The sequence below is a fragment of the Numenius arquata genome, chromosome 1 (genome assembly GCF_964106895.1).
Source record: "Numenius arquata chromosome 1, bNumArq3.hap1.1, whole genome shotgun sequence".
NCBI classification, from domain to species: Eukaryota; Metazoa; Chordata; class Aves; order Charadriiformes; family Scolopacidae; genus Numenius; species Numenius arquata.
The window spans coordinates 140,488,760-140,503,124 of NC_133576.1; the positions used below are offsets into that span (position 1 = coordinate 140,488,760).

Sequence of the window (14,365 nt, forward strand, 5' to 3'; positions counted from 1 at the left end):
ACAGATTGGCCAAAGCGTGAAGACTTTATCCAGCTACTCTGGCACGTACGCTGTTCTGCTGAGCCATTTGCAAGAACAATATCGCTGTTCTATTCCATTAAAATAGCCACCACCACAGTGAAAAAAAAAAATCACACACACACACAAAAAAACCCCCACCTAAGGGAGCTTGGCCTCCTAATCCCAGTTATTTTCATGTAAAAAAAAAAAAAAAAAAGGCAACCAGACACTAAAGTTCCCAAAACACTCAGACGCGCATATTTCACCAGTTCTAAATTCACTATGAAAACCAGAAAAATTAACCAAAATGTACTCAGCTGCTATGAAAAAAAGCCAAACCACATGCAGGGAACGTTACCATTTTAATACCCATTTACTGGCCACACTGCTTTAAAAACAATTACACTAATTAAAATTAAAATGTAATCTTATCCTGGAAAAACCAGCAGTTGAGAAGATAAACAATTTAGTCTTGCACAGGTCAAGCTCTGAAACTTCCCTCGCAGACCAAGTTTAAACACCTTGCTACTTTTAAGACCTGGACTTCTCACATTTCACTTATTGCTCAAAACAAATCCTTTTAAGCACAATGGAGAGAGCGAGATCCTCCACCGGTGTGTATATATTGGCATAACTGAGGACAATGGAAGAATTGTCTCAATAATGCAGCTATGCTGGTTTATACACGCTGGAGATCTGGCTCGAGGAGGGACGTCAAAGTTAACGGCAAATACACTTCTGTGGATAAGTCAAGAGCGTGGCAGAGTATACTCTCCCCCAAGACGACCGACAGAAGGTATGACTGTACTATATCGTTACATATAAAACATTCCCAGTGGACAGTTCCCTGTTTAACATCTTTGTCGGGGACAGGGACAGTGGGACTGAGTGCACCCCCAGCAAGTTTGCCGTCGACACCAAGCTGTGTGGCGCGGCTGACGCACTGGAGGGAAGGGAAGCCATCCAGAGGGACCTGGACATGCTGGAGAGGTGGGCTCGTGTGAACCTCACGAAGTTCAACCAGGCCAAGTGCAAGGTCCTGCACCTGGGTCATGGCAATCCCAGGCACAAATACAGGTTGGGCAGAGAATGGATTGAGAGGAGCCCTGAGGAGAAAGACTTGGGGGTGTTGGTGGGTGAAAAGCTTAACATGAGCCAGCAATGTGCCCTGGCAGCCCAGAAAACCCCCCCACATCCTGGGCTGCATCCCCAGCAGCGTGGCCAGCAGGGCGAGGGGGGGGATTCTGCACCTCTACTCTGTTCTGGTGAGACCCCACCTGGAGCACTGTGTCCAGCTTTGGAGTCCTCAGCACAGGAAGGACATGGAACTGTTGGAGCGGGGCCAGAGGAGGCATGGAGATGCTGCGAGGGCTGGAGCCCCTCTCCTATGAAGACAGGCTGAGAGAGTTGGGGGGGTTCAGCCTGGAGAGGAGAAGGCTCTGGGGAGACCTTGTAACAGCCTTCCAATACCTAAAGGGGGCCTACAGGAGAGAGAGAGAGGGACTCTTGATGAGGGAGGGGAGCCACAGGAGAAGAGGGAACAGTTTTAGACTGAAAGAGAGGAGACCGAGATTAGATATTAGGAAGAACTTCTTTGCTGTGAGGGTGGTGCGAGCCTGGCCCAGGTTGCCCAGAGAAGCTGTGGCTGCCCCATCCCTGGAGGTGTTCAAGGCCACGTTGGATGGGGCTTGGAGCAACCTGGTCCGGTGGGAGGTGTCCATGGATGGAACTGGATGGTCTTTAAGGTCCCTTCCAACCCAAACCATTCTGTGATTCTCTGACAGCAAGTTTAGCACTGGAAGCAGTGGATGAGGCAGCACTACGGTGGTTAAGGTTATTTAGGTCAGGTGAGAGCGAGGCTAGAAGAGCGGTTCGTTAAAGCTATTAACCCAGAGGGCTGCCAAGGGGTCTGAGGTAACTTACACCTGGGGCCTCCTTTGCCTCTGCTTTCGTTTCTTTATTTGCGTCCTGGGGTTTGGAAGCCGCTTTGGCTGCAAACATTCCCATGATCCCTTTGGGCTGCTGCGAGGTCTGTTTAGCGGCCGATGGACCGTGGCCGTTGACCGCGGGTACGTTGACGGCGTTCGTGTCACCCGGCGTCTGGGAACCAGCCTGCACAGACGTCTGCGCTCGAGAAACTTCGGCCAAGGGCCTGGGGACCGCAGCGGCACATTGAATGGCACTAAACCTGTGTGACGGAGTGAAAAATTTAATTAGCCTTTTAACTTCTTATTTTTCACCTCGGTTTCCTCACCGGCAGGGCCTTGCTGCTCTGGTCCTGCGTTATCCCGTTATGGAAAAAAAAAAAAAAAAGAGCAATTTAATTTGCACATGGGACAAGAAAGAAAGGCTGGCACAGAACGAGAGCGATGGAGACCTCTACCGAAAGGATCAGCAGAACCCGTCAGCACGAGCCAGAGCTTTCAAACACCAAACAAGCTGTTCAGCTTTCATGGGGGGTGAAAAGCCTGTCTCCACACCCAGGGTGGAGATGGAGCAGGCTGCATTTTATTCCTAAACGGGTTACGCTCTCTCTAAAGTTTGCAGCATGAATCGTATGGCTGTCTGATGATCTAAAACATTTACAGCTTTCAGATGATTTGACGGAGTCCACTATCGCCGCAAGGAGCAGCCGCTATCTCACCAGCCAGGTAAGGAAATCACAGCTGAAAGTGAACTAATTAAACGGCTCAGAAAACGAACTCGTGACATTCAGATTTAACTATATAAAGTCATTTCCATGTAATCACTAGTAGACGGAGACACATGTCAGCTTGTAACAGCCTGAAACGTGATTGTTTGGGGATAGGGAGATAGAAGAACTAAGTGACGCGCTCACAGTGACAATACAATTCCCTGACAGTCGGGAATAGCAGTGCCCAAAAATAACTGAACTCTGCTCCCCACTGTGCAAATCACAGACGAAGCTTTCCAGATTTCCTACACAAATGCCACAAAAGAGCACAGACTCACGCCTTCCAACCCACCGAATTACACAGCGTTATTTTTATTTGCATAAGAAATAAAGCAGTCTCCTGCCAATTAATTTCTCTGCCTCGGTATTAACGGCTCACATGCACAGCCCACTTCTTCTCAGATCAGGAACTGAACTGTATTAACTAAACAACAGCATTTCTAGGCCACAGCCACAATCTCTTGACATTCAAACCTTTAAAGGAAGGAAAGAAGACACTGAAGAAAAAAATATTCCTACTTTCTTTTCTACTTTCGATCTGTTTTCAACATGGTCAACGCCGCTCTCTGGACAGCTTTCGCTCCCACTCCTAACACCCATAAACAACCCAAACCCTCCAGATTACAAATAATAAGCATAAACGATGATAAAACATATTGACTGCAAAACAAGCGCATCTAAACCTCACACATTCCAGGCGCTTGGGAAGTTGACTTGCCTTAATGCTGCCCTGTGACTATAGCCGATGGGCTCCATCCAAAATTGACTCAATAATCACTGAAAAAATAAGCAATATTTGGACTGTGCTCTGCAAGCAAGAAGCTGCTTCCACTTGGAAAGCTGACATGAGCAACATGCATTAAATCCAGTTTTAGTACAACATCCAGCCACCTCCACCGTCTTCCCAGGTCCCATAAAATACAGAAGAGAATAAAGATCCTTGCCCCGGAGCTTGTGAGATATATGGACTGAGAGGGAAGCGCAAGAAGCCAGTAGGCTCTATTTGCTCTAAACACACACACAGTCAAACCTCTGTCTTTTGCAGGTGCTGCAGGAATCTTGTCCCGAGTGTAAAATATAATTCATGCAGCTGACAAGGGCGAGGGAATATGGTCAGGCTGAATTTAGTTCAACCAAGTCACAGGTGAAGGAGGTGAATTTTTCATAGTTTGGTTGAAAAATTCTGCTCCAAAGCCATGGATTTACACACAGGCTTCACAAAGGTTCAACAGGGAAAAGTGTAGGGTCCTGCACCTGGGGAAGAAGAATGTCAGGCACCAATACAGGTTAGGGGTGGACCTGCTGGAGTCAAGTTCTGAAGAGAAAGATCTGGGAGTCCTGGTAGACAGCAAAATGACAATGAGCAAGCAGTGTGCTCTTGTGGCCAGGAAGGCCAATGGAATCCTGGGCTGCATAGGGAAGAGTGTGGCCAGTAGGTCGAGGGAAGTCATTCTCCCCCTCTACTCTGCACTGGTGAGGCCACAACCGGAATACTGCGTCCAGTTCTGGGCTCCCCAATTCAAGAGGGATAGGGAACTACTGGAAAGAGTCCAGCGAAGGGCAACGAGGATGATTCAAGGATTGGAGCATCTCCCTTATGAAGAAAGGCTGAGAGAGCTGGGACTCTTCAGTCTGGAGAAGAGAAGGCTGAGGGGAGACCTTATCAATGCTTAGAAGTATCTCAAGGGTGGGTTGAAGGAGGAGGGAGCCAGACTCTTTTCAGTGGTTGCCAGTGAGAGGACGAGGGGCAACGGGCACAAGCTGGAACATAGGAGGTTCCACTCAAATACGAGAAGAAAATTCTTCACGGTGAGGGTGCCAGAGCCCTGGAACAGGCTGCCCAGGGAGGTTGTGGAGTCCCCTTCTCTGGAGATTTTCAAGACCCGCCTGGATGCAGTCCTGAGTAACATGCTCTGACATGCTCTGGGCAATCCTGCTTCAGCAGGGGAGTTGGACTAGATGATCTCTATGGTCCCTTCCAACTCTAAAAATTCAGTGAAATTCAGTGAAAGCAATTTCGGATTCTGAATTGTCTAAACCTTCTGGATGCACAAGTCCTAAAGGCAGAGTCCTCTAAGACACAAGTATCACCATACAGGGGTGCCCAAGAGTAAGAAGACTGGAACAAGGCAACTGCAGCCAAACCCATGGCACGCGTCTGCATCAAAGCGGGGTTTTCTAGCACTTTAGCAGGCTATTGACACTCACGTTTGAAACACGCAGCTTTTAGGACGTTATTTTCTCAGCAAATCTCTTGTCAACATTTGGAAGACAGCTACGGTTCTACTTTCAGATTCTATACTCTATGACACAACATTCAGGCATCCCCTTTCTAAACCAGATTGGTCATGGCGCTGTACATCCCGATTACGTCAAGCTGAAGCTGTCGTGGTGGAAATGACATATAAATGAGAAGCCACAGCTGCCAGGCACTGCTCAGGAGGAGACACAATGACCCCTGGAGACCAAAGTCCCTCTGAAATCCAGGACAACCTTTCTCTAGTTCAACCACAAAAGGGCACTTGTGCTGCTTGGACTGTTTTTTATGCTTCCCCTACTCCTCAGGCTTTCATCTTACAAACAGAGCTCCTGCAAGACATCTTCAAAAAGGCAGAAGAGTCCAATGGATAAAAACACAATCGTAGAATCATAAAATTGTCCAGGTCGGAAGGGACCTTTAAGATCATCGAGTCCAACCATCAACCCAACACTGACAAAAAAAGGCTGAGGGAGCTGGGGTTGTTCAGCCTGGAGAAGAGGAGGCTCCAGGGAGACCTCATAGTGGCCTTCCAGTACCTGAGGGGGGCCTACAGGAAGGCTGGGGAGGGTCTGTTTACAAAGGCCTGCAGTGACAGGACGAGGGGCAATGGCTTTAAGTTGGAGAAGGGGAGATTTAGATTGGATATTAGGAACAAGTTCTTTACTCTCAGGGTGGTGGAACACTGGAACAGGTTGCCCAGGGAGGTGGTTGAGGCCCCTTCCCTTCAGATATTCAAGGTGAAGCTCGACGAGGCCCTGGGCAACCTCCTCTAGTTGGGGGTGTCCCTGCTGACTGCAGGAAGGTCGGACTAGATGACCTTTGGAGGTCCCTTCCGGCCTGGGTCAATTATGAATCTATGAATAAAAACCATCACTAACCCATGTCCCTCAGCACCACGTCTGCCCGGCTTTGAAATCCCTCCAGGGATGGGGACTCCACCACTGCCCTGGGCAGCCTCTGCCAAGGCTTCACAACCCTTTCCAGGAAGAAACTGTTCCCAAGCTCCATCCTAAACCTCCGCTGGCACAACTTGAGGCTGTTTCCTCTTGTCCCATCGCCTGTTCCTTGGGAGAAGAGACCGACCCCCCCTGGCTACACCCTCCTTTCAGGGAGTTGGAGAGAGCGAGAAGGTCTCCCCTCCACCTCCTTTTCTCCAGGCTGAACACCCCCAGCTCCCTCAGCCGCTCCTCACAAGACTTGTGCTCCAGACCCCTCACCAGCTCCGTTGCCCTTCTCTGGACACCCTCCGGCCCCTCAAGGTCCTTTTTGTGGTGAGGGGCCCAAAACTGGGCCCAACCCTCGAGGTGGGGCCTCACCAGTGCCCATTCCAGGGGGACAGTCACTGCCCCCGTCCTGCTGGCCACACTGTTCCTGATACAGGTCAGGATGCTGGTGGCCTTCTTGGCCACCTGGGCACAATCTCCCAAAACAGAAGGAAAACTCACGTTAGCACTTTGCTGAGCACATTGCTCATGTTTTTCTGAGTCTGTTTTGATTTACTCTTATTCTGTGACTGAGAACTGGATAAAAACGGTCATGACTAAGCGTGGCTGGGAAATGAGAGAAAGGTTTCTAGCCATGAGAGAAGAAAGGTACTGGAACCATCTGCTCGTTGGAGTAACAGAGCAAGTAAACCAAGTGTAAGCTGGAAATAGCTCGGTTTCCGAAACCACCATACAACGTGCTGTCTGGGGACTGCTCTGGCATCCCTTAAAAGATATCTTTTTCTAGCTTTCTAAAAATCCAGGCATATCTGGTAACCATTGGCTTCTGCTGAAGCGCACTGTGTAGCAACATCTCACCAGTCTCAAATCACAGAGCACGAGAAGAAAAACCAAGAAGCCACTCACTTGCTGCAGTTGTGGAGGTTTGCTTTGACGATATCGTAGTCCGTGTTGTAGAGCGGCCCGCTGTCCTTGAGCAAGGCTTTCTGAATGCTGTAGACATGCACGCTCGCAATCGTGGCTAGTTTAGACTTCATTGCTGGGAGGGAAAAAAGAAGAAAAAAAGTCCTCTGTTAGCACAGCCTTTACAGAATCAGGCAGCAACTTTAAATATCAGGCTCTACCGAGGATGAGGAGAGACCGAGATACCACTTGACAACAAGGACCTGAGTATAAAAATGTGCCATTGTACCTTCTTCCAGTGCTCCCTGATTGAGGATTCAAGCTAAGAGACTCCACAAGCCTCTCAAACATGTTTTCCACTATACAGCTGAAGTAAGGGCAACGTCTCTGGGTTCACCTTCAAAACATCTGGTGTTCGGGATCCAGAATATCTATATGACTAGCTAAAGCTAAGGAAGAAAATAGATAGTCATCTCTCTACCCCGCTGGAACTGCTCTCTGCCATTAAGGTAGCACCCATCGTATCAACTAGGGTCACCCTGTCTTCTCCAGCAGTCTGACGGGATCAAAGTTTTGTCTTTTCTACGCTATTTAAACTGTAACCCCCTTGAGATAAGGGCTGTTTTTCAGGAATTCTTTGTTCATTGCTTATATTGTTCTTTCCACACAGCCCTCCCTGGTCTGAGAGGGAGCTTCTAGGCACTGTAAAAATACACACAGTAATCATTTCTTGGGGCCAGTCCTGGACTACGCAGCCCTACTCTCATCACAAATCTCAGGCTCTTCCAAACGTAACTCATACCTCTGGCCTGTCTTCTGATACAAAAACCATGAACAACCCTTTCCTCCACAGCAAAACAGAACATTACGCAGCACACATAATTCAGCAAACGTGACAGATAGTAGTTGCACTGCTTGACATTCTACTGCCCTGATGAAGACAACTTTAGCTAGAAATACACTTCAGATTTCCAAAAGGGAAATAAAACAAGTCTTTCAAACAAAGTTAGATCATTACTATGGATATTCAAGGTCGCAGTATGCTCTTAAATGCCTCAAATGTTATTTGAAAGTGACCAAAGAACCTGCAATTGTGTTTGAGTTGCTACGGATCTGATCTCATCAGCAGGACCAGACCTGGAAAGATGTAGGACTGACCGTGCACGGAGAGCAGTTTCGTGAAGCAGTGTTACAGTGGTGGGGTTTTTTCACCTTTTACTGTTACTGTGAAAGCAAATGCCCCAGACAAAAGTGATAACATTTAATTAATACCCACATCACTCAGGGCAAACACAGATCACAACTGCATTTAACCAATAACTAGAATTATCCGCTTCAGCATCCTTGAAGGCTCAGAATTGCTCTAAAACGCCGTGAGACACTGCTGTACGCTACTCCGATATTGTTGCCTTTAAGGAGGAGCTGCCTGTCAGTGGCAGGGAAGTGGAAAAGGATCGCCCACTAAAATGTTAGCACGAAAAAACCCAACCAATCAGACCCAAATCACAAGTCTGAAGTTACACAGCTGTTGGCTCAGATATTCAAAATTCTGAGAAAAAGCCAGTACATAAAGTACACACCTGAACCCAAGAGCCTGACCAGGCGTTTACGTGCAGATGGCAAGTTCTGAGCTTTACTCACTTTGCTGTTCTTTCAAGGAAAAAAAAAAAAAGTTAAAAACCACATAATTTTCACGATCCGCTTACCTTCAAGTTTATCCTCTCTCACTACTGCAACCTTGTGGCACTGTGAAAAATAAATAAATGGCAATCTTAAAATTTGAAAAGATTTGTTGTATGTAAAACTGGTATTTTCAGTTATCTGTTAAATAAGAAAAAGTCTGCAGATTATAGGTGCAGCTTTATAGCTGCAAAGAACACTGCCAATGCCTTTAAACAGTCATCAGCTACTAGTTTTTAAAGGTGGATCTCCCTGCTCTTCTAATAAACTGTTCCACAGATCACTATAACCCTAAAGAAATCCTCTGTTCCCCGTTCCTGACACTGGGAGACGAGACACAGATAAAACGAGAACTAAACAACCGGGCAGCGCAGCGGAGAAAAGCAAATTAACCCAGCTGATGAGCCAAACTGCTAGAAATCTGCCGCACCAGCCCACATCACCCATGTATATTTAGATTGCCAGTAAAATCTACCGTACGCACCAGAGAAGTAAAACACCATGAGAAATTAAGCATTAATTTAAAAGTCATAAATAAATGTTTCTGGAAATGTGCTTTAGAGCCAGTCTTCAAGGGCTATACCTGCTCTGTGACATTTAACAGGCTGCGGTTAATAAAGAGAGTATCCAACCAGGCAGACTGGACAAAATCCAACCACTAATTCTGTGCTTAACTGATACCGCAGACCAGCAAGCAAAAGAGTAAGAGGCAAGAAAACGTAGGCAACCTGAAAGAGTAAATAAAGATTGAGAGTCTGGGTCCCTCATCGAGGCTGAGAAAAAGCAGTAAGAAAAGAGCTTAAGACAGGAGGATAATTATTTGTGACCAATTTCTATCCATATCTCCCTTCAGTCGAATCCACAGCCTTGTGGCTACACCTACTGACAGCAGACAGTAGTGCAGCAAGCACAGGGTTGGATCTGAAGCACTAATAGAATCATAGAATCATAGAATCACAGAATGGTTAGAGTTGGAAAGGACCTTAAAGATCATCTAGTTCCAACCCCCCTGCCATGGGCAGGGACACCTCCACTAGAGCAGGTTGCTCAAAGCCCCATCCAGCCTGGCCTTGAACACTTCCAGGGATGGGGCAGCCACAACTTCCCTGGGCAACCTGTTCCAGTGCCTCACCACCCTCACTGTAAAGAATTTCTTCCTTATATCTAATCTAAATCTCCCCTCTTCCAATTTAAAACCATTGCCCCTTGTCCTGTCACCACTCTTCCTGACAAAGAGTCCCTCTTCAGCTCTTCTGTAGGCTCCCTTCAGGTATTGATAGGCTGTTATAAGGTCTCCCCGGAGCCTTCTCTTCTCCAGGCTGAACAACCCCAGCTCTCTCAGCCTGTCTTCATAGGAGAGGTGCTCCATCCCTCTGATCATCCTCGTGGCCCTCTGCTGGACCCGTTCCAACAGGTCCATGTCCTTCCTGTGTTGAGGACTCCAAAGCTGGACACAGTACTCCAGGAGGGGTCTCACGAGCGCAGAGTAGAGGGGCAGTATCACCTCGCGAGACCTGCTGGCCACACTTCTCCTGATGCAGCCCAGGAATGATATGATATATGATGATATAATAATATCCCTTTTCCAACCCAAAATTGACTTGTGCCAGATATTACCCACCAGCTACCCCAGTGCCTGCACGTCTCCTGGAAGTATCTTCCAGATCCGAACCTCTTCTCCCACCCGCTCCAGCCCGAGGGACTTTAAACTCCTCCCGTGTGACATTCCTAACCCTGGCCTTGCTTCAGCTCTGCCCCTCACAACTTACTGCCCCACAGGTCACCCTTCTATTGCAGCATTCAAAAATAAGACATTGAAAACCAAAGAGAACACAGTGACCTTTATATGTTTACCTTTTAGATCTTGTTTTAAAAATATATAAGCTGCTAAGACAGAGTTTTAAAAAAAATTATTTCTTCCTATGTTAGAATTCACTTATTTGTTTGAAATACGTTACAGCAAATTTAAAAATAATAGAATGCGTTGACAAACCTCTGGCCAGTTCTAGTGAGCCAGGAAATGCTTGTTATTTCCAGAAGAAATCAGGGGGAAAAACCTGTTAAACTCAGGCTATAAACACGACACTACCTATACAGCTTTAAATAAATATATTCCATTACACAGAACGAACGTAATAAATAATTACCTTCAATTTCAGACCAATCTGGAGATTTAAAAAGAACATTCTATGCACGTGAAGCAATTCATTATTTAGGAAAGGCAAAAAGGTTTGTTGGTTGTATTGCCAGGACATCCCGATATGTACTAATTCTAAATGAACACTACAGACTGCGATTGTATGAGATATTACGGTATTTAAATATACGAATAGCTAAATTCATATCAAAGAGACACCTAGTGGAACGTCAAAGGCATTTAGTGTTTGGCTCTTAAATTCTTCAGTGAGCAAAGGGAAACAGGCACTCAATTTGCTCATCTTCTTTCAAAAACTGGGATAACTGCCTGAAATTTTAAGATAATATTCTTGAAAGTCTGACAAGCGGCAACGATTAAAAATAAATACATTATTAAGCAAAGAAATTTCTACTTAAGTCAAAGGACTCTAAATACAAAATACTGTTAATAAATTTATGTTGTTTTTGTATACCAGGATAAAAAAAGTTGTTTTAATTAACAAGACAACTTCAACTATTTATTTATTATTCTACAAGACAACTTCAACTACTTATTTATTTTCCTATTTATTATTATTCTATTCTAAATGAAATCCAGGCTCTCTCCAAACACTACTCGGGACACTTCCACTCCACAGCAGATCCCGGGGAATGGATTCGCTGATCTCACAAGAGACTGTTTAGAAAATCTGCTGTCCAGTATTAGTGATAAGATTGAGAGACGACTGGTAACAGGATTTTAATTAATTAATTAAAAACCCCGGTGCGTTATTCAGCACTGTATTACCAAATCATGACCATCTGATCTTTCCTCCCCATTATTTTTGTGCTGGGACCGAGATAGTGCCTTATTTTGTAAAAATACAGAAGACCTGGCACACTGTGTCTGCTACTGAAAAAAATAAAGCAAGTCCAGCTTTTAACCCAAAGATTACAAAACAAGAAGGAAAACACAAGAACAAAGAGCTCACAGACACCTTTGAGACATAAAACACTCACAACGTGTCCATTCTGGATGAGGTTTCCTGCTACTAAGTAGGTGACATGAAGCTGAGCTCCCGAATTCTCCTTTCGTTTCCTCTCTACGTAATCATACAGCATCCTGCACAAAAGAAACCAGTGTTAATCACCTAGAAAGGAAGGAGCCCGTCACCACCCCTTCCGTGAAGCTTACGGGGAAAAAAAAAAAAAAGAGCAAAGCCAGCCCGACATGGAAACAATTCACATAAGCTCAGTCATTTTAAATAAGTTTAAATTAATCTTACTGAGACACCTTTCTTCTCTGCCATTTTTCACTGAATTTCACTGAATTTTTAGAGTTGGAAGGGACCATAGAGATCATCTAGTCCAACTCCCCTGCCGAAGCAGGATTGCCCAGAGCATGTCAGAGCATGTTACTCAGGACTGCATCCAGGCGGGTCTTGAAAATCTCCAGAGAAGGGGACTCCACACCCTCCCTGGGCAGCCTGTTCCAGGGCTCTGGCACCCTCACCGGAAAGAAGTTTCACCTCATATTTGAGTGGAACCTCCTATGTTCCAGCTTGTGCCCGTTGCCCCTTGTCCTATTGCTGGCAACCACTGAAAAGAGTCTGGCTCCCTCCTCTTTCAACCCACCCTTCAGATACTTCTAAGCATTGATAAGGTCTCCCCTCAGCCTTCTCTTCTCCAGGCTAAAGAGTCCCAGCTCTCTCAGCCTTTCTTCATAAGGGAGATGCTCCAATCCTTGAATCATCCTCGTTGCCCTTCGCTGGACTCTCTCCAGTAGTTCCCTGTCCCTCTTGAACTGGGGAGCCCAGAACTGGATGCAGTATTCCAGTTGTGGCCTCACCAGTGCAGAGTAGAGGGGGAGAATGACTTCCCTCCACCTACTGGCCACACTCTTCCCTATGCAGCCCAGGATTCCATTGGCCTTCCTGGCCACAAGAGCACACTGCTTGCTCATTGTCATTTTGCTGTCTACCAGGACCCCCAGATCTTTCTCTTCAGAACTTGACTCCAGCAGGTCCACCCCTAACCTGTATTGGTGCCTGACATTCTTCTTGCCCAGGTGCAGGACCTTACACTTTTCCCTGTTGAACCTCATGAGGTTCTTCCTTGCCCAGCTCTCCAGCCTGTCCATTTTGAAGAATCTCAGTCCAACAATCATGTAAACCGAAGGTGAAACCAATACAAGCTCTCAAAGCTTTAATAGTTGGTTGCAGATGGTCTCACATCCTCTGGGCAGCTTGTTCCAAAGTCTCTCTCAAAAAGGCGGTTTCCCTCACTACAGCCCAGCATTCTAAAACACCTGACAGAGAAATTGGTGATTTTTGGTACAAAATCACGCTGCCAAGTGTATATATACAACCCCAACTACATCCACTGAGGTGGTGATCAGAAACAGGAGGAAAGAGCACAATTAGTGATGGCCAGATTGAGCTGAGACTCAAACTTTCAGCTCCCGCTTACACCACTGCTTTATGACGAGCGTCCCACGTAACTGGGCAGAGACACCACACGCTCCTCAAGGACGCTATCTGGTAAAGATAACTGGAGATCGTTACCGGTACAGAGACAGACTGCAATTACCACGCCGTCACAGCCAGTACAATCACTAAAATAATTCACTTGTGTTATCAGGCGCTTTCCAGCTTCTAGGAGAGAGTTCAAAGCACAAAGTCGCCAGAGGAGTTTTCCATCCCCAGGTTGTTTTCAAAGGTATGAGAAGGTGACTCAGCTTCACCCAGACCATCTCATAGACTCATAGAATGGTTTGGGTTGGAAGGGACCTTAAAGATCATCTAGTTCCAACCCCCCTGCCATGGGCAGGGACACCTCCCACTAGACCAGGTTGTTCAATGCTGGCTCCTTCCAGTTTACTGTACTACCAGAATCGTTCTCAGTAGAGCTCTCCAGTCAGGTCTACGCTGAAGCACGTTCTGATTTACACCTCATCTAAATTGTTCACACACAGGCAGAGGAAAGAGACCAAACAATCTCTTCATTACATTAGATGCCCGAGTTGATATTCCAGTAGTTTGGACAAGACAGTTGAAGCTGGGCTCAGTACACTGCAGCTGAGTACGCAGCAAACCTCACTTTACGTCCAAGCTATAGCCAGAAACAAGGAGAGAAAATATTTGTATTATGAGGCTTTGACACTCTTAGGGAGCCTTCAAATCTTATGCTTAACTTTATCTTGATGTATAGCAACAGCCCCGGAATCCTTTGTTTTATAGGATATTTAAAAGGTTACTCTTCAAAATACACCAAGACAAGGCTACACATTTATGTTAAGTTTGGAGAAGCAAAAACATTCTGACAGCAGAGCTGACTTCCTCATTCTTCAAAATTTACCTGCACCCATCAGGCCCGAGAAGTAGATATTAATAACGCATCAGGAACTACACAGCAGGGCGATCAGAGCGGATGAGCGTTTGCCACACACATGAGCTGGTTTGCATTTTCCCGACTCTCCTGCTCCCAGCAATATCCGTGGATAAACATACAGCATCCCGAGCTAGGATATGCAGTGGGAGACTCTCACAGAGGCACAGCTCTGCCTGCAGGACTGGAGCCCAAGTTCAGAAAACACATTGTCATTTCAGGATGAAAGGAGCTACGTGCATTTCTGTAGTAATATAACGCTAAAACATCTCTTCTGACCTAAGTATTTATGAGGTGCTAAGTATTATTATTGAGATGATTCTGCCCCTCTACTCCGCTCTCGTGAGACCCCACATGGAGTACTGCATCCAGCTCTGGAGT

General features: G+C 46.3%; 1 protein-coding gene across 2 annotated transcripts in view; it reads right to left on the bottom strand.

Annotated features, from left to right (window-relative positions):
• Positions 1 to 14,365, bottom strand: part of POLD3 (DNA polymerase delta 3, accessory subunit) — a 38,135-nt gene that overhangs the window by 20,999 nt on the left and 2,771 nt on the right. For both annotated transcript variants that reach the window (XM_074148930.1, XM_074148922.1), the window contains exons 3-6: positions 11,618 to 11,720; positions 8,509 to 8,548; positions 6,806 to 6,938; positions 1,924 to 2,188 (exon numbers count right to left, since the gene is read on the bottom strand). In XM_074148930.1, the coding sequence (XP_074005031.1) occupies positions 1,924 to 2,188; positions 6,806 to 6,938; positions 8,509 to 8,548; positions 11,618 to 11,720 (541 nt within the window). The remainder of the gene's footprint in view (positions 1 to 1,923; positions 2,189 to 6,805; positions 6,939 to 8,508; positions 8,549 to 11,617; positions 11,721 to 14,365) is intronic.